The sequence below is a fragment of the Girardinichthys multiradiatus genome, chromosome 15 (assembly GCF_021462225.1).
Source record: "Girardinichthys multiradiatus isolate DD_20200921_A chromosome 15, DD_fGirMul_XY1, whole genome shotgun sequence".
Taxonomy (NCBI): domain Eukaryota; kingdom Metazoa; phylum Chordata; class Actinopteri; order Cyprinodontiformes; family Goodeidae; genus Girardinichthys; species Girardinichthys multiradiatus.
In genome coordinates, this window is record NC_061808.1 from 5966245 (window position 1) to 5987271 (window position 21027).

General features: G+C 41.4%; 1 protein-coding gene across 2 annotated transcripts in view; it reads right to left on the bottom strand.

The window, feature by feature from the left end:
- Positions 1–21027, bottom strand: part of fam184ab (family with sequence similarity 184 member Ab) — a 212807-nt gene that overhangs the window by 101149 nt on the left and 90631 nt on the right. For both annotated transcript variants that reach the window (XM_047388056.1, XM_047388057.1), the window contains exons 2-7: positions 20684–20803; positions 18944–19102; positions 16447–16686; positions 16162–16245; positions 14449–14700; positions 87–222 (exon numbers count right to left, since the gene is read on the bottom strand). In XM_047388056.1, coding sequence (XP_047244012.1) covers positions 87–222; positions 14449–14700; positions 16162–16245; positions 16447–16686; positions 18944–19102; positions 20684–20803 — 991 coding nt within the window. The remainder of the gene's footprint in view (positions 1–86; positions 223–14448; positions 14701–16161; positions 16246–16446; positions 16687–18943; positions 19103–20683; positions 20804–21027) is intronic.

Here is a 21027-nt window from a genome sequence, read left to right on the forward strand (position 1 = left end):
AGAGGAGCTGTTAGTAGATGTTCGGTGTGTTTCTATTGCTGCGTGGGTCTTGAAGGGAGAAGAAGAGAGAAACTTCAGGTTCTTACTGGCTTTGAGGAGTATTTCCGTTGCTTGCTGCTGAACTCGATCTCTGGCTGCCTCCAGCTCACACTCAGCCTCCTTCTGACGGATCTCTATAATCTCGGAGTTCTGGGTCACCTCATCCAGCTGCTTGGTTAAGTCCTAGAGAAGAGTCAAAACAATACACAAAAACTTAAACAATGCACATGTGTGACTTACAAGCGGAAAAAACGCCAGACATATCTTCTGTGGTGTAAACTGTTCGGATTTATGTCCAGGAAACAGAGGCAGCTAGAGTTTCTCCAATAAAGGTATATCAATAATTATCTTTTGGTGCAATGACTTCACCATTAAACAGCCAAATTAGGAGTTTAATTCCTCACTTTGCTGTTTTCTCCTGCCACTAGGCATCATTTACAATTACTATTGCCATAAACTTTGTTTTTTTTCTGTTGTCACTATAGAGAGTACACCTGGCTCATTGCTTCTATGTTTAGTTGCGTGTCTTTCCGGAACACAGTGTCTGAGCAAGTGCTGCTATTAATTAAACCTGACCAAAACAAAAATAATGCTATTCGGTAACTGAAGATCACAGGCAGAAATCAAAATACAGTTAAATGGAGAAAATGAAAGAGTATATAAATACACATTTCTTGGGGTAATTATTGAAGATAAAAAATGGAAATCTCAAATTAGATATACGCAAGTTAAACTGTCAAAATGTCTCTTTATATTGAATAAATCCAAACAAGTTCTAAAGGAAAAAGTGCTCCACGTTCTTCATTGTTTCCTAGTTTTACCTTACTTGAACTACTGTACTGAGATAATTACAAAACTTCACTACAGTCAGTAATAACACTGAAAAAACGAGCAATAAGAGTAATCAATAAAGTTGATTATTTGGATCACTCAAATACAGTACTCGTCATGTTCCGCTTATCCGGGACCGGGTCGTGGGACAGCAATCTCAGCTGAGATGTCCGGATTTCTTCCTCGCCCATCTCTAAGAGAATTCCCGGCCACCCTACGGAGGAACCTTATATTTATATTTCCGGGATCACGTTCTTTTGGTCATGACTCTAGGTTCATGGCCATAGGTGGAGGCAGGAATGTAGACCGACCGGTAAATCGAGAGCTGAGCGCTGGCTGCACCAATCCGTCTGTTGATCTCCCACTTCATTCTCCCCTCACCCGAAAACAAGACCCTGAGATACTCCTCCACGTGAGGAAGGAACTCTCCCCACACCCAGAGAGGACAAGCCACCCTTTTCCGATCTTGGACTTGGAGAAGCTGATCTTTATCCCCGCTGTTCCCACTCGGTGGTGAACTGCCCCAGTGCATGCTATAGGTCTTTGCTAGAGGGGGCCAGCAGAACCACATCATCTGCAAAAAGGAGAGACGAAATCCACGGGTCCCCAAACCAGCCCCCCCCCCCCCCCCGGCACCTGACTGCGCTTAGAAATCCTGTCCATGAAAGCCATGAACAGGATCGGTGACAAAGGGCAGTGCTGCTTACAGCACTATTTTTCTGTTGCTGAACAGATAACGTTGTTGCTTTGTTAACTGATTCTAGGGCTCCTAGGTGGGGGAGGGGAATTTTATGACCATGTCTTGTTATACAAACACTTTAACTCCTTTTAACAAGAGAAAAACATGAGAAAAAACCTGCGTTTTACTTTAACTCTTGTCTGTCTTAGTCTAGGACTGCAACTATACAGACTGTAAAGAGGCAGCTGATTAGGGATCAGTAATCTGCTCGACGACCAGAGGTTTAACAGCCTAGGACTGTAAGAGTTAACTCAGGTAATCTGGTCAGGGACCAGCGATTCATTTAGTTAAATATCACGTCTTTCCAGAACACTTAATGATGGGGCATTTGCTTCCTTTAACTTTATTTTCTCTCTTTGTTGTTCTTTCCCATCGAAAGCAGTCCTGGCTCACTGCTTTGGCAAATGATTGTTTCTGTTTCCTGGGCTAAGCCATTAATGGAGTAATTGCTGCTATTATTTGTTTTACACCTTTTAGTTCTTTTCTGATAAAAAGTACACCATTTACAGAGATTCTGTGTTTAACTCTGTCTTTCCTGGACATTGTCATTGACAAAGCTATTGCTGTCTTTAACCTTGAGTACTCTTTGTTTTTGTTTCCCACAGGTTCTCCTGGTTTAGAGCTCCTGTGTTTACCTCAGACTTCTTCCTCAACTGAACTACTGATGGAGACACTGCTGGAATTAACTACAGTATGTGTACTCTGCTATACTTTCCCGTAGAAAGTACTCCTAGCCAATCTTGTCCTCACAACCCCCAGTGAATCCTTGCAGATAGCAGCTCATCCAGAATCTGGTTCTAGTTGAGGTTTCTTCCTTATAAAAAGGAGTGGTTCCTTTCAAGTCTCAATGACTCCTTAAATAAAAAGCTCGTTGGCATTAAATGATCAGCATTTGTTGTTTCTGACATTAGCTTTGAAATGCCTTGAATACTCTGAACTGAATTGACTCCTGATGATCCATCACTGCTGTGACTCCTGAATGAATGTTGACAGAGCGAGCAGTGTTCCTAACAACATGTATCTTTATCCACTGTAGTGGAAAGAAGACATAAAAAGGAAGGTAAACCATGATTTACTAAAGGTCTATATCTAAAATATGAAGTGACTAAAAATGTGAAATATGGTGAGGTTTCGGGGTTATGTTATCTGTCTGTAAGAAATAATTTCAACAATCCTTTGAAACATTTAGTCCTCTAAATTCACATAGTGATTGTTTAGTAGATTTGCAGTAAATCTATATTAGACGTAATTCATATCCTTTGGAACCACATAAATACAAATGTGGAAACCTTAAAATAAAGGTCAATTTTAAGCACTTTGATACAGATATGTTGTCAGACATACTGTAAGTTGTTCTGGTTGTGTTAGATGCATCCATGGAAAAATACCAAAGATAATATAGTAAAGCTCATAAAACAGTATTTTAGCTCCAACCAGATGAGCTATAGCTGAATCCTTGGTATATGCAAATGGTCAACTAAAGAATGTCAAATATCTCAGGTTCTGTGTCGTATCTTTGCTGAGATAAAATGTACAATGGGGATCCAACTACAGGCTTGAAGTTGGCATGCTGAGGACTTAAAAGTATTAATATTTAAACCAAGGTAAAACCCAGAAGAAACAATACCAAGCTGTGCAATCCAAGTAATAGATTAACTGGGAGGGGTGAAAGATCAGCCAAAACAGGTGGATTGATTAAGGTTTATAGAGTAGTTGGTAACTGAGACACTCAACACGAAGGAGATCAAGTTGGTATGACAGGAAATGCTTGAACAAATAAGAACATCACAACTAACCGAGAAAACTAATGAAACACACCATAAAAACAAAATAACACCAAGGAAGGTAATTCTAAACATGAAATTAAAGATCAAGTTTACTTTCTGTTGAAGCACAACAAGACATTATGAGGTTTCCTTTGTACTCTGGTGTGTCCTTTCTTATGTCACCTTCTGTTTGCTGCATTCCCTGCATCTTATTTTTAGTCACCAGAACCATCTGTTATAACAGCACATTTAGTTTGCTCTGTTTGTAAATAAATAAAGTTGTATTTATCTCCTATCCATCTGGTTCCTGCCTACATTTTGCTCCCAATACCTCCGCAGACATCTGTGACGATTAGCAGAAGCAAATTAAAACCTGCAGCTACGGAAATGAGGGAAACCGCTTGTGCATCTTAACCGAAACAATTACACAGAAACAATATAGGCACCTGTTTAGCACAAAGTCATATAATCATACTATACATATATCAGATATAGCTAGAAATGCTGCAGAGAGATTTCAGTTATTTTCAACTTACAGAACAAAACATATTGTTGGCATGTTTTTAATACTGAGGATCAAGAATGTAAATTCTGTTTAATTAAGAAGGACCAGACTTGAGGGAATGATGTGGATCGACACACATGCAGCACAGTAGTGATGTTATTCAGAACTCGGTAGGAACTCATGAGAGGTAATTTCACATCTCCGACTCCCCCCAAACAGCCGGCCTCAAACCTAATTACTGCAGCCACGGTTAAGACGATGAAGCCTCAGAATGATGAGACCCACTGAGGAGTCACACCAATTAGACTTTATGGGTGCGAGTGCCAGCAAGCCGTCCTCCCCGTGAGCCAATGAACGTTGCTGTAAGATGTGATTTGTGAGCAACAATGCTGGGAAAAATTATTTTCTGTCTTTTTAAATGTTTATTTTCACATTTCCGTGGAGAGTTTTGCTGGCTGAAATATTCAGACAGAAATGGAGTGAGTTTAATCTTTGTGAGCATGAATTCCTAACTTGGACTTCGAGGTTTGGAGGGAACTCCCTGATCCTGAGCGAGTACACATTTAGCATGATGTACACATTTAGCATGATGGCTAAAAAACATTAAAATGTAGGAAGGATTCTTGCTTTGCCTAAATGAGAAGGTTGGAAACATTATCTGTGGGTTGTTCTGAGACGTCTGGAACGTAAAAGGTGGGATGGTTACCAGGAGTATTGGTTGGAGCTTTGTGGAAGATAAAATATGCCTGTATCAGTGTGAAAGATCTTATTTTCTCTTAGGAAGCTCAAACTTTATTATTATTTGCATGTGGGCAGAATAAACGTTTTTCCTGCAAGTTTTATAAAACTTTCTAAACGTTTTTATTAAGCTGAAGATCATTTTTTTCAGCCTTCTGACAGCAAGGAAGCTTGGCCACATGTGATTGCATGAATTTTGACTCTGAATAATGAAGCAGTCAGTGCTGAGAGTTAAGGGGATGTATGGCTTAGCAGAACCACGACTCCGTGTTCGGCTAACTCTGGGATGTTTTTATTCTTCTGTATTAATGCACATCAAATTTATAACTTTTTCAAAATGTAAAACCTTGTTTAAAAGATCAATACTTAGCTTAAGGGGTTAAAATTAGTGGGGTACAGTAAAGCATGCGGTTCAGAAATTACCAACGCAAATTTGTCTGTGTGTTTCCAAGCTGGACAAAGTGACTTCTATGAGTTAACGAATGAAGACTGCAGCCCATTGAGCTGAACCCCTCATTTCTCAGAACTTACATACTTTATTGTTTCAGGCCTGGTTGCTTTACCTTAAATACCAACAAGCCTTTTGATCCTTTTAATTCTGCTACACTTTAGGGTATCCTACTTTAGTAATTTGTTTAGTTTAAAAGCTGATGTCCGCAGTTAGTTTAATTACACAATTCTGCTCCTAGTCCTGCAGTAAATTTATTTGTCCTTTCACAACCTTGGCGCTAAAGGAGAAAAATAAAGTTCTTTAATCCCACATTGATCCTTGCTGTCTCTTTTTTTTATCTTGGATCCAAAAAGGACTAAAATCAGTTCTGTCTCTTTTATCCAAGCACATTTGAGCCCACTGAGCCAGCAAATCTTTAAAGGCTCATATAAATAGCTCTACTGTTTACTAAAACACTGCACTGCTATATTTGTGGGACAAGCAACCAGAACAAGAGGATAAGAAGAAACACAGATAATCTTTAGCTTGATGACACATCAGACAGGACATCATCATCTTGAAGACCTTCCTCCAGAGGTGTGAAGGGTGAATGCATTGTACTGACAGGTGTAGAGAAAAGTGGAAGAAAACTGGAGGAAAGCTCACTCCCTTGAATGAGAAGCACCCTGACAGATGCATAATATTGAGGTGCCTTAACTGTTGGCACTCATGTTAGCTCTTCTGTGTTCTACAACCAACAGACGATTTCCCAGATGTTACAAACAATCAGGAGGGTTTATCAATAGAAAAAGCCTCTCCACTAGTCTCCTGCTGTTCATCCATGTATTTCCTGCAATATTCCTGACTGTCCATTATTTTCTATGTTTATTAACAACATGATTCTGCCACCCCTGTACTTCCCACTTAGGATGTGTTCTCAGGCTTGCAAGCTTTCGTCTTTTTTCTCCAAAAATAACATAGTCATTATGCCCAAACACATTCGCAAACTGCAATCTGGCTTTGTATTCTGGTTATGAAGAATTAGCCTCTTCCTTTGCAAGTGGCCTTTCAGTCAATGCCGTTATAGGAATCCTTTCCATGTTCATCATGACACTTTCTTATTTCAGACCTTATCTCAGTCTTTGGTGTTTTACTTGGACAAAATGGACTTCTCTGCAGCCTTGATCTTGATGAACCACAAACTGTTCAGGTTAGCAATTATTTCCTTGCACCGAAGACCCTATGGATGCAAATTGATGAGGGTAACCATGGCTAACAAAAAAGAAATTATTTCAAGCAAATCAGCCCCTTTTTTCTACCACAATCAGTCTGCTAAATACATTGATGGAGTCATTTCATCTGAGCTTTCTCATGCTTCACTTGTTCCTAGGATACAATTACTGAAATGAGACCAGCTGATCAGTTAGTGCAAAAACAGAGTAAAACAGTTTTTAGTTATGATTAATATGCATCTGAACAGTCTGTACAATTATGTATGAACACTGGGAATTAAAACGACAAAAAAACTGAAGCTGCAGCTATGAGATGTGAAGTAAAACCCATAAAAAGAAGGTGTGTGTGTATGAAACCTCCTCTATCTTTGTGAAAAAACTGCCAAAATTCAACTTCAGGTGTACTTAGGCTTTAAAGCATAGTCAAACACAAATCTCAAACAATTTAGTCTAAATTCACCTTGCTTTATGAACTTAAACACTAACAGATGGAGTTAAGAACAGCCTCACCTTATAAATCCCTACAGGTCCTGTTTGATTTCTGCATTTCCATTTAAAAACTTATGATTAATTGCTTTTATCTTGCAGGAAAAAGCCTCCATCAGCCAACTCGGACTGGCTTTTCTCAAGAGTGAAATATTTAGTCCAAAGACGGTGAAAGCAGCAATTTAACACAGTGTCACTGGTGTATTTCACTCAGGGGAAAATTTGTAATTTTTGGCAAGCACATTCCCGCAGTAGCTTGTGAACAGTCAGCCATTAATTACGTCTGTCTCAGTTACTGCGAGCGATCATTTGCTTGCATTCTCTGGAGATTCGCCCACTTCATTATGAGCTAAAGGAGAATGACAGAGAACACTGGAGCAGTAAGCTGCAGCATCTTGAAAAACTGCAAAAGTCATTTAAAGTTGATATTTGATGACAGTTTTTTCTGCATTTCTGCAATCAGTAAATAGAGTCCACTTCGAGCGTACCACCCCCACTGTGAAACATGTTGGAGGCAGCATCATGCTGTGGGGCTTTTTGTCAGCAGGGACAGGGAAGATGGTCAAAGCTGATGGAAAGATAGATGGAGCTGAATCCAGGACAATCCAGGAAGAAAACCTGTTAGAGGCTGAAAGACTTGAGATTGGGGTGGAGGTTCACCTTCCAGTAGGACAACAAGCCTAACCATACAATCAGATGCAGAATGAAACTGTTTAAATACAAGACTATTCATTTAGAATGGCCCAGTCAAAGTCCAGACCTAAATCTAACTGAGGATTTTTGAATGTGTGGATATGTTCACATGCATTCTCCATCTCATTGGACTGAACTTTATGAAGGTAAATATGTCTCAATATTATTCAATCAAACAAAAAACTAATCTCAATCCAAAAAAAAAAAAAGTTATCTCAATCCAAAAATATTAAGTTGTGATCAAAACTTTCAGAGTTGTAACGATTTTTGTTTTTTTATGGAATATTTTATTTTGGGGAGGAAAAAAAATTGTTTGAAAAAACTTTTTTGGATTAAAATGACTAATTTTTTCTCACGAAGAGCAAAAGGTTATTTGCAAAACATAAACTTTTATTTGCGCATGTCAAAAATCTTTGGTTTTGACGCTCTCTGTTTTTAGTTGAACTCAAAAAATTTTGAGTGCTGGGAATATAAACATCCTGGGCGGGGCCTAAAGACGAACGATGTAAGACGTTTCCCTATTGGTTAGCGCTGACTGAAGCAGCAGACTCTGATCCCCTCCACCTCTGAACTTCTGCTCGAACTGCAGGGCTTGCAGCGTCGCAGTGAGGAGACATCAACTGTACCGAAGAAAACTGCGGTCAAGTGAACCGACAGTCAGAAATACGTGGTCCTGCCAGCCGACACCAGCTCTCTCTTAAAGATTAGCGTCACGCATACAAGGTTCATTACGGTAATGGAGCAGAAAGGATGCCGATCCTGGCAACGGTTGAGAAAATAAGAGGAAAACAGAAAAGTAACCTTCAGAACATTTATATTAATTACATTTTTACAACTTTCACATTTATGTTTTATGTAAAAGAATAAATATTTAATATTTTACTGTACAGTTTTGGAGAAATACACAACTCAATGTACCTCAAAATGCTCAACCATTATATGCATTTGTCCCACTTTCAGGAATTTATTTCTCCAAAACCATGAGAGGCGACAACACAATCTCTTCAGATTATATTAGAGGGTTATCTATATTATAACCAGAATTAATATTTCATACTTTTACTGTAAAGGTTTGGAGAAATACACAACTACCCCAACAAAGTACCACAAACACTTCTTTTTGGTGAAGTCGATGAGATCTTGGGAAGTGGTCTGGACAACTTAAAGTGCAAGAGCATCCAGATCTCCTCTGACATCTCCTGGACTGGAAACGCCCCTCGCCTGTTGAAGAAGGTACAACAACAGCTCTTCTTCATCTCCTCAGCTGCTTAAAGATGTCAACAGGGCCACGGTGGAAAGCACTCTGTGTCTCAGCATGACAGTATGGTGAGGGAATTGCACAGGAGAGGAAGGAAGTATCACGGGTTGTGAGGACAGCACACAGGATTATGGGATGCCATCTGCCCAACATGGATTCTGTTTTATACTACACTTGGGGTAGTTGTGTATTTCTCCAAACCTTTACAATAAAATTATGAAATACTAATTCTGGTTATAGTATAGATAACCCTCTAATAAAATCTGAAGCGATTGTGTTGTCACCTCTCATGGTTTTGGAGAAATAAATTCCTCAAAGTTAGGCAAAAGCATATACTGGTTAAGCATTTTGAGGTACTTTGACAAGATATTTCTACAAAACTGTACAGTAAAATTATGAAATATTTATTCTGGTTATAATATAGATGACCCTTGTTGAGGTAAAATAATTCTATCACTGATATCCTTGCGGTCTCAACGTCACCCCAGTCCGGATGTCGTGAGAAAGAACAGATGAAGAGCAGGAAATTAAGATTAACACAAGTTTAATTTGGTAAATAATAAGTCCAATGATTTCCAATCTGTATTGAATACAAAAGGAATGATACAAAGAAAGAAAGATTTACCAAAGGCCTTTTGGAGAGACTCAGAGATCAGCAAAGCTAGGCTGTTTCCACTGAGTCTGTCTTACAATCAGTGTTAAAGCATTTTGTACCCTTACTTCAAAGCTGACGGTTTGTTTACAAAGCCACAGGTCACTCAATGGAGCTTTCTACATTCCCGTGTCCCCACTATAAATTAGTTACTCCTATGGGAGTATTTTATTGCCTATATCGTGACTAACAGCCGGCATTTACTGCTCACAGATGCTGGGAACATCCTGACCTGGGATTAACCCTTTCTCCAACCTGAAGCCTGCTGTGACCTCTGTGACTACTCCCTCTCAGGCTCACAATGCATGTTATATCTCAGATTTATACTCACACATGCAAACTTAACACATAGTATGAAACTACTCGTACTCGTCGTCTTCCGCTTATCCGGGACCGGGTCGTGGGGGCAGCAGACTCAGCAGAGACGTCCAGACGTCCCTCTCCCTAGACACCTCCTCCAGCTCCTCCGGGGGGAGCTCAAGGCGTTCCCAGGCCAGCCGAGAGATATAGTCCCTCCAGCGTGTCCTGGGCCGTCCCCTGGGCCTCCTCCCGGTGGGATGTGCCTGGAACACCTCCCGAGGAAGGCGTCCAGGAGGCATCCGGTATAGATGCCCGAGCCACCTCAACTGGCTCCTCTTGATGTGGAGGAGCAGCGGCTCTACTCCGAGCCCCTCCTGGATGGCTGAGCTCCTCACCCTATCTCTAAAGGAGTGCCCGGCCACCCTACGGAGGAAGCTCATTTCAGCTGCTTGTATCCGGGATCTCGTTCTTTCGGTCATGACCCAAAGTTCATGGCCATAGGTGAGGGTAGGAACGTAGACCGACCGGTAAATTGAGAGCTTTGCTTTTTGGCTCAGCTCTCTCTTCACCACAACGGACCGGCACAGCGCCACCATTACTGCAGCAGCCGCACCGATCCGTCTGTCAATCTCCCGCTCCATTTTTCCCTCACTCGTGAACAAGACCCCAAGATACTTAAACTCCTCCACTTGAGGCAGGAACTCCCCTCCAACCTGAAGAGGACAGGCCACCCTTTTCCAGTCGAGTACCATGGCCTCGGACTTGGAGGAGCTGATCTTCATCCCAGCCGCTTCACACTCGGCTGCGAACCGCCCCAGCGCATGCTCTACTCCGAGCTCCTCCCGGATGGCCGAGCTCCTCACCCTATCTCTAAGGGAGAGCCCGGCCACCCTACGGAGTGTTGGGTTTATGATTATTGATTGATTAATCTTGATCAATAATTATAATTACAAATCATAATCTGACAAAATCAACTTCTTAACCAAAATCCTCATTTATGAATTGAGACCAGAGAGGTTTCTGGTGTTGTAATTGTGGCTCAACGCCTCTGACAATTACAACCGTTAAATACTCCGTAATAATTAATAACTATTGCCGGAGATGTCACTGTTTAATCGACCGTTTCTGCCGAAACGTGTGGAACGTTAACCTTATTTTGACTGACGAATCACTTTTGCACACAATGAACACAAAACGCTCTCTCTTTATCTATGTGAATATTTATTAATCTTCACCTACTTAACATGCAACGTTCTACAAACACAGGGGTAACACATCTAAATAAGCAAAATTCAACAAACGGCAGTGGGTATGTATTGAATCAACCAGCAGTTTATGGCAAAAACATAAGAAGGAATGAGAATATGAAAAGGGGTTGTGGTGACGAGTGGGGGGGGGTTGGAGCGCAGCTCCGTCTGTACTCAGTGATGTCCTGATCATAAAACTTCCCCCCAACTCCTGAGCACAAAGGATTCTAACTTTTGGCAGCAATCTAGCACAGTGAGGTTGAAGACAAAAGGGAAATGGAGAATTTTACCATCAGGTCGTTTTAACAGTCCAGTCTTACAACGCACCCGCGTAGACTCTCAGATGGTGAAACACAAGCAGATCTAGGAACGCAGCGGCCCGATATCAACATAACACATCAAAGTTTCAATAAGCAAGGTTACATGCACATATTATTCAGAACACATGAGATCCTAACCAGCGATTCTGATCGGTCTACACCTCTGACCCTGCCCAGGCCTTCTAATAAAGAAATAAAAGATTAAATAAAAGATGGGTTTTACTTGGTGAAGCCTCCTTCTGGGTCAGCGAGTGAGAGGGAAAACGGGGGGGTTTGAAGCGTTGTGCGCGTCCGCAGTTACACTCCAAGAGAGCGGTTAGTCCCGTCCTTTGGTCTTCTTGACGAAAAGGAAAAAATAGGAGCTGACCATCAGCAGTCGACTAGGGGTGAAACACGATGGCGGTTCGTTTCCTCGAACTCCGTGTTTGTAGTCACGTGTTAAACTCACGTCTTCGATCGGCAAAGTGAAATTTCTGGCCTTCCTAGTCCAGAAACCTCAGTTATGAATTGTTCGTTGGCCAACGAGAAAGAGAAATAAATGAAGACTCCACGTGGGATCTCTTCTTCTCAGAGGACACTCCAGTTGTGTGGTAACCTTGTCAAGATTGCCAGCTGAAAGCGAGTTTTAAAAATGTCCGCCTTCCTATATAGCGTCTTGTGACGTCAGACTTGGGGCGTGTCATATCAGCCGCCATGTCCTGGATACAAAATGGCCGAAAGCAGCAGGAGGCCTGGTGTCTGTGCAAGTAGTCCAATATTCAACAACAAGTGGTCCAACAGGAGGAAGCTAATTTCAGCCGCTTGTATCCGGGTTCTCGTTCTTTCGGTCATGACCCAAAGTTCATGGCCATAGGTGAGGGCAGGAACGTAGACCGACCGGTAAATCGAGAGCTTCGCTTTTCGGCTCAGCTCTCTCTTCACCACAACGGACCGGCACAGTGCCCCCATTACTGTGGCAGCCGCACCGATCTGTCTGTCGATCTCCCGCTCCATTCTTCCCTCACTTGTGAACAAGAGACCCCAAGATACTTGAACTCCTCCACTTGAGGCAGGAACTCCCCTCCAACCTGAAGAGGACAAGCCACCCTTTTCCGGTCGAGTACCATGGCCTCGGACTTGGAGGAGCTGATCCTCATCCCAGCCGCTTCACACTTGGCTGCGAACCGCCACAGCGCATGCTGTAGGTCTTGGCTAGAGGGGGCCAGCAGGACCACGTCATCTGCAAAAAGAAGAGACAAAATCCACTGGTCCCCAAACCAGACCCCCTCCGGCCCTTGGCTGCATTTAGAAATCCTGTCCATAAAAATTATGAACAGGACCGGTGACAAAGAGCAGCCCTGCCGGAGTCCAACATGCACTGGGAACAGGTCCGACTTAGTGACGGCAATGTGGACCAAACTCCTCCTCCGCTCGTACAGAGACCGGATGGCCCCTAATAAAGGGCCCCCGGTTCCATACTCCTGGAGCACTCCCCACAGGGCATCACAAGGGACACAGTCGAATGCTTTCTCCAGGTCCACAAAACACATGTGAACAGGTTGGGCAAACTCCCACTAACCCTCGAGCACCCTGTAGAGGGTATAGAGCTGGTCCAGTGTTCCACGGCCGGGACGAAAACCACACTGCTTCTCCTGAAGCCGAGGTTCGACTATCGGCCGGACTCTCCTCTCAGATACCCTGGCGTGGGCCTTACCAGGGAGGCTGAGGAGTGTGATCCCCCTGTAGTTGGAACACACCCTCCGGTCACCCTTCTTATGAAGGGGGACCACCACCCCAGTCTGCCAGTCCAGAGGCACTGTCCCCATCCGCCACGCAATGTTGAAGAGGCATGTCAACCATGACAGCCCCACAACATCCAGAGATTTGAGGTACTCAGGGCGGATCTCATCCACCCCCGAAACCTTGCCACCGCGGAGTTTTTTAACCACCTCGGTGACTTGAGCCTGGGTGATGAAAGAGTCCAACCCCAAGTCCCCAGCCTCTGTTTCTACCAGGGAATGCGTGATGGCAGGATTGAGGAGATCCTCGAAGTACTCCTTCCACCGCCCGATAATGTCCTCAGTCGAGGTCAGCAGCCTCCCACCCCCACTATAAACAGTGTTGGCGAAGCACTGCTTCCACATCTTGAGGCACCGGACAGTTTGCAAGAAGCGCTTCGAGGCCAACCGGTAGTCCTTCTCCATGGCCTCACTGAACTCCTCCCAAGCCCGAGTTTTTGCCTCTGCAAAACTATCTAAACCACTGCAGGCCTCACTTGCCTCAACAAAGGTCAGGTTCATGATTCAAAATCAGGAAAGAAACTGGGACAAAATGGGCTCCATGGGAGAGATACAATACAAAGGCCAGTCTTCCATTCCCTAAAAGATGTCGTGATAATCCCCGAAACGTTTGGGAAAACATTATGAGTGCTGATGAGATAAAAGTGGGAGATTTTGGAAGGTGTGTGTATGAAGGTGTATTAAGCTGAAGCCCCCTTGGGTTATGCGTGAAGACAATAATTCAAAGCAAACCAACAAAACCTCCGAATGGCCCATAAAGAAAACAAAGTGAAGGTTTTGGAGTGGCCTAGTCAAAGTCTGGACTTAAATCTGATTTGAATGTTGTAGAATTAACTTCATGCTCAAAAATCTTCCAATTTGGCTGAATTAAAACTATTTTACATATAAGAGAGGGCCAAAACCAGTAGGGCCGGGGTGGTTTGGATCGTTTTTTTCCCCTTAATAAATGAAACCATCATTTTAAAACTGCTTTATGTATTTACTCAGGTTATCTTTGTCTGATATGAAGAGTAGCTTGTTTCCGAAACATGTAAGTGTGACATCAAAGCATAAACAATATAAATCTGTGGGAAGGCTAATACCTTTTCACAGAGCTAAACATAAACATCAAAATACCAGAATATAAATGTTATAGATGACATCATTATAACTGTAACAACCAATATGTAACATAGACTTAGCAGGAGTGGGAATAGTTACGGGACTTTTTCTGAGTATATTTTTGCACATTTGTTTTTATTGATGTGTAATCAATAAAAATCCAGACCCTGCAAACAATAATTTCCAGACGTCCTGACTGAGTAGAAATCCTGTTTAGGTCAAATCACATTAAACGTTGGCACCACTTTAATAAATCTATCTTCTCTTGTCTTCAGACTCCAGATTTAGCAAGAAAACCAGTGCAAGGTTGTTTCAATCCTAGCTGCCACCAACCTTGATGGTGCTGTCTGAAGTGGTGAGCAACCCCTGGAGCTTGTGGGACCTCTCGCGGTTTTCCCGAGCCTCGTCCGATACCCGGGCCAGCTCGGCCCGAAGCTTTCCGAGGGTTTTCTGGAGCGCAGCCTCCTGAGCCTGGAACTCTCGCCGCAGTTCAGCCTCGGTTCGCTTCCACGCCAGCAGGTTGTCGGCCGTCAGCTGCTGGGTTCTCTTCATGGCCTCCAGCTCGCGTTCATAAAAGGCTTGGGCCTGGTAATCAAAAACCAAACAAAGAAAGATCAGTTTTATTCAAATAATTAGGCTGAAAGTACTCTCTGTGACTATTAATAGTTCAATGTATTGATTAAAATCACTGACTGCTCTACTAGTTAATATTCACAACTGTTTAGCAGAGCCACTTTTACGTTAATTGTTTAAATTACCAATTAATTGCAGAGAAATTAAAGACAAACAATAGAGAGCATACAATAATGAGTTATGTTATGTAGTTATGTTGCAACTGAACTAAAAAATGACTCCATCCAGGTGATTTGTCCAAAATAAATGCATCTCTTTTGTTTTCTTGCTGTTATGAAAAAAAAATCTTCGGGTGAATTCCCAAAGCAATACTTATTTCTGCATTGTATTCACAAAGCAGATTGCACCAATTAGATGCTGGAGCACATCAGATGACCAACTGAGAACATCTCTTTTTTACTGTTTTATTATAGTTTTAACCTCCCTGGGTTTGAAATTGCTTTTGTTTTTTGGAATTTTATTTTTGCATAACTTTAGCTATGTTGATGCAAATACTGTACACACCTGGTCGTGTATGGGGAGAAATTAAATTTCTTCCTGATTTTGTTCATATCTCATTTAAACTAAATGGAGAAATCTGTGTCCCTTCTGCGTTCTCTGTGCTATGCAAACCAATTCCTAATGCATTTTTTTAACACACTACCATTGCATTTTGAAGTTGTCATCTTTTTACCAGAGCCACTAAAAAACAAATTGCCGAGTGAGTGACTTAATCTGGATGGCATTAAATTGGCCTACAGTAATAAACCAAAGACCCTAGGTGTTATCTTTGACTAGGACATGTCATTTAAATCCCATCTTAAACAGGTTTCTAGGATTTTGTTTTTAACTGATTAAAACCAAGAAGGTAGGCATTTATTCTGCTGTGTATTATAACTACCAGTCATTCTTGCATTTGTTTGGTGTGGAGTGCTTTTGTATGCATCTGGATGAGTATGGTAATCACTGGTGACCAACTTATTATTCATCTGATTTTGTGAACCTAAAAGTGACTCTAAAGGTATACAGTAGTTCAGAACAAACACACATTCCTTTAAACCCATATTCCCTTTGGCACATAAAAGGAATTTTATCTGACAAAACTAATAAATGAGTTCACTGATCTAGCTGAAGTTTAAGCTGAACTGAATTTAGAAAAATGCATATAGTACATGATCTGTATGTACTAGACATTGATCTAAAGAAATGTATATTCTGGAAAGGTTGTTAAATTTATAATCTAGTACAAGACAAACTCCAGGGCAGCTCTAAACGAATTCATTATGAAGTACATCAATGGAATCACTAGAAATAGCTGTTATAGATGCAGCCCCATAAATCATTGCTATAAGTTGGCAGGGGAAAAAACAATTATCCATGCTATGTTGGATCTATGGAGGCAGTAAATACTGTTCAAAGTCTGCAAGGCAGTACCTTGCTGAGTTTGGCTTCATATTCCTCCACCAGTCTCTTCTTGTCCTGTTTGAGTTCCTCCACCCGCTCCGTCAGAGAATCCACCTGTAGCACGAAGAGACAACATGGGATTCATCAACAGTTTCTGACATTGAACCTGTATGAAAGGGAATGTTGCTTCTGAAGAAATACTAACAACATTGTCATTAGTGCATTGCCCCTTTCTTAATACTTTCTTGGTGTTTAACTTGAGAGCCTCAGGCTTTACGGAGCTGTTCTACTTTTGCAGAAGTTGAGGTGCCTTACCTCTGCTTTATGGAGCTGTCCCAGTTTCTCCTGGTCTTTGCTGTAGTTTGCATTCTGGCTCTGGTGGCTGCGAAGAAGCTCCTGGATCTCTTGTCTGTGCTGAGCCTTGAGCTCCTCCAGAGCAGCTTTCTTCTCCAGCTCAAACTGAGCCTGGGCCTGGCTGAACGTTCGCAGCTTCTCCTCAAAGGACCGTCTCATCTCCTCCACCTCCCTCGACATGGACACCACGCGCTGTGTGTGCTGCCAGAAAAGCCAGGAATGAAAGGCTGAGTCAAAGAAGGGGGGATTGATTTCTGGGTTTCATGCAGCGCCAGTGACTCTTTAAAAAGGTCCACGCCAGGTGGTGATGCACTGGCATGGGGGATTCTGATCTTCTGACTGGCAAACTTCTCTGCTCTGAATTAACACAAAATAATCCATAAACTCACTCATCAAACACCAACTATCTAAACATTAGGCTTTTTGATGTTTTTAACATCCAAATTTAACAAAGAAAACATCACAGCACCGATTAGGAGTGTCTAAACTCACTGATCTGTAAAGTAGGTGAGGCCCATACAGTAAACATCTTAAATGGTTGTTTTTACATTCATTTTCTCTTAAAATAGCTGCTATCAGAACATTAGCATTTTATTTGACTAAAGAAGCAATTAACTAAATAATCAACAAGTTAAACTAACTAAACAAGAAGCGATTTGTCTTTGAACAGAAGTGCAGGAATGACGTCCAGTCGAGACCTGAGCAGCTAGAAGCTGAGACTGTTGGTGTTGTTTAGTGCATCAAGGAACTGCATTCATCTGACAGAACATGCTGAAATACTTCATCCTGTTTAATTACTTAAATATTATGATGGAATTTATCAGTGAAACAATCTGATTACTACTGTTTTTGATTGGAAGAGAAGGTATATTTATGGATCCCATAAATATTGTATATACCTATACAGTATTCATACCCCTTGACCTTTTTCTCATTATGTCACATTACAAACACAAACCGAAGTATTTTTAATGTGGAAGAAAAATAATACAGGGTTTCTCAGATCAATTACAAATAAAAATCAGAAAAGTGTGGCATGCATTTGTATTCGGCCCCCTGAGAAAATATTTCGTAGAACCTCCTTCTGCAGCAGTTCTGGCTCCAGGTCTTTTTGGGTTTGTCTCTACAGGCCTCACAAACCTGAGAACTAATTTCTTCCCCATTCCTCTTTGCAAAAAATAGCTTAAGCCCAGTCAGATTGGATGGAGAACGTACAGAACTCTGTGAGAGCTTGGGATACAGTTTTTTTAACCTAACTCTGCTTTAAACTTCTCCACATTTTTTCTTCCTGACATGTCTGCTGTGTTCCTGGGTCTGCATGATGTTTGTTCACTAATGTTCTCTAATGAACCTCTGAGACCATCACAGAACAGCTGGATTTATACTGAGGAGAAATTACACACAGGTGGACCCACTTTTGACTAATTAGAAGACATCTGAAGTCAGTTGGTTCCCCTGGATTTAATCTAGGGTCATCAGAGAAAAGGAGGCTGAATACAAATGAATGGCACACATTTGAATGCATTGAGAAATTTAAAAATAATGAGTTTGAGTACATGAGTATATGTCTACCATAGAAAATACCAATAAAATACACTGAAGTTTGTTGTTGTTATGTAACAAAATGTGGAAAGAGTTCACAGTATCAAAAACGCTCTCATCTCAGGAGTATCTGGTAATACCAGGGTCTGCAACCTGCGGCTCCAGAGCTGAATGTGGTTCTTTGGTCCCTCCACTGCGGCTCAATAACAAGGCTTAAAGTAACTGAATGTTTTTTTTCAGGTTCAAACCATTTGCTTAATATTTTTAAGTTGGCTACATCTCTTTCTACACATTTGTTTCATTTTTATTTCCTTTCTGAAAGTTCAATTTTTCTAAAACCTACAATTAGAAATACATTTTACGTTAATTTCGTTAGTTTTCAAAATAAAATAAAACATTTAGTACATACTTATAAATGTTTTGTAGCAGTGGGACAAAAGGTAGCTGACTCGGGGTTTATAACTGACATTCATGTTCGGACAGGATTTACTGGGGGATTAGATCCTATTTATCTTTTAATAGAGAAAAAAGTTGCAATCACATTCTCTAAATCAGTTTCCCAAGAGGTCAGGTCAATGAAAAGAGTCATTATTTAGTTGAACCCTACCTCCATTAATGTTGGCGTAATTGTTACCGGTCAATAAAAACAACTAAAATGTGTAGTGTGGCCAGAAAAGATGTTTGAACCCAGCAAACTGTAACAAAACTGTTTTGAAAGATTTTTCCACTTGAAGCAGCAAGCAGAAACAGAGCTGCATGGATCCCTGCTCATGACAGGCACACACCAATCACTGTTGACAAACAGAAGCTCTGCAGCCTCACAGCTTGACTGGGAGGCTGACACGATACTGATTACCTGCAGCTGTGCCCACAGGACCCCGCAGACACAGCTGCTTCCTGTCCGCAGACCGTGTACCTGGGCCTCGGTGCAGAGCTGCATATCCTCCACCCTCTGACGGTAGCTCTCGAACTCAGCCAGCGCCTGCCTCTTCATCCTCTCGTGGAGCTCCATGGACTCCTCCAGAGACTGGATCCTCTTCTTCAGGTCCATCTCATCGCTGATTTTACTCTTGTACTGAACAAACACGCAGCAATTGGTTAGTTAGACCATATTCTTCAAATCTGGTGTTTTAATGGAAAGAAGCAGTTATTTCATCCGCTTCTGTTAATTTAATTGATAAAAAAGCTAATTCCTGGAATAATGAACCTGCCAGCAGAGGAGGAAAAACACTAAAATAATTCCACCTCCTGGATTTCAGCTTTTAATTAAAATGAGATTGTTATTAGATTGTTGAATGTGCTCAGACATAAAATATGGCAGTGATTTTTCTCATAAAGAAACTTACATAACAGTGAAAATTAAAAGTTTAAATCCATACATTTCATTTTGTGAAATTAATCTGATTGCATTCGGAACCCAGCAGTAAACATGCAGGGTCTCTGCACAGATGAAAATGGTTAGTTCTCCCACCATATTGGTGCCAGAGGCCAGATTATGGGTGCCAGTCATTAGATTAAGGGCACCAGTCAGGGGTGCACATTGTTTCTTTTAATTTTCTTTTAGTTGTTGCAGCAGCGCCCCTTGAGTTGTCGGCACAGAGTTCTACCATCGTCATTTTGGGTTTTGGATGATGAAGATTATGATGATGCAAACAGACTCAACACTGGAATGGTTGGATATTTGACACATTTTCAATAGGCCTCAGGTCCATTCCACAAGCCTAATGTTTGGCTGCTGTATTCATTATAAATGTGTTTTATTGTGTGTTTAGAACTATTGTCCTGTTGGAACACCAAATTCAACCTTTTGACCCAAACTGTCATCCTCAGATGAGATGATTATAATGCTAAAAAATATCAGAAACTGGAAGTTTGGTTTATCGGGTTAAAGGTAAACATGGACTGATACGGTGACAACATCAACACCTTCAAGCGTGGATGAAGGTGAAGCCTGGTGGTGGTAGCATCATGCTGTGTGTCTGTTCTGCTGCTGGTGGTACTGCTGTGTTGCATGAACTGGTGGTAGTGAAGACTACATCCAAATTCTTCAACTTCACCTCAAATCCACAGCTAGCTAATTACAATTTGGCCTTGGAGTGAATAAAGTGCGTTTCTGGAATGGCCAAAGACTCAAATATAATAGATGACTAACCAATTAAAATCGATGTGTATGATAAGTAGTGGTCAATGATCCAGAAGAATGAGCTCCTAAGTGACTTTTATCCAAATATTATTAGGGATGTATGCATTTATTTGAGCCTGTTTGCTTAATTTGAACCTTGTATTGGGGAAAATCCACAATAAACACATACTTGTGCAGATTATGTTTGCCCTAAAAACATTTTCAAAAAACAACAATGAGCAAAACAAAGAAAGCAGTTTTGCTGCTGAAAATGAGCAAGAATAGCAAACTATGAGGAGACTGGTTTCCCACAGTGGAGAAATTTAGGATTTACACATAGGTAGCTTCTATGGTCCGACAATTAAAAAAAGAGCTCATGTTGGGTGTAAATACGGCATATTTTCATTAGAACTGTTCGATACCCAAAAAATATGTCATACAATTAACCTTTTCAATTGTTAAGCAGCTAAACATTGATTATATTAAGCACTTCAGTACCATCCCTTATAACAGACAGGTCTCAGGAGGATTTACCTGCAGTATCTTCTCTCTGGTCTCAGAAAGAATCTGCTGCACCTCCTCTTCATGCGCCTCCTTCAGAGTGGCGATGGCGGCCTCGTGTTCATCGTTTTTTGTGTTCAGTGCATAGATAACCTGCAACACGGAGGAAAGACAGACATTAGACATTAAACATGATCATTATCAGGGTTTACTATAGTATCAGTACTGGTGTAGAAATAGACTAAACAACTGGAATAAGTTTAATGTGCGTGGCTTGCTGCGTTGCATATACGTCGCTGAATATTTAATGCAGACATGAGCAGCAAACATCGTTTTGAGGATAGTGTGGAATATCAAAACTGAAGGATGAAAGGCTG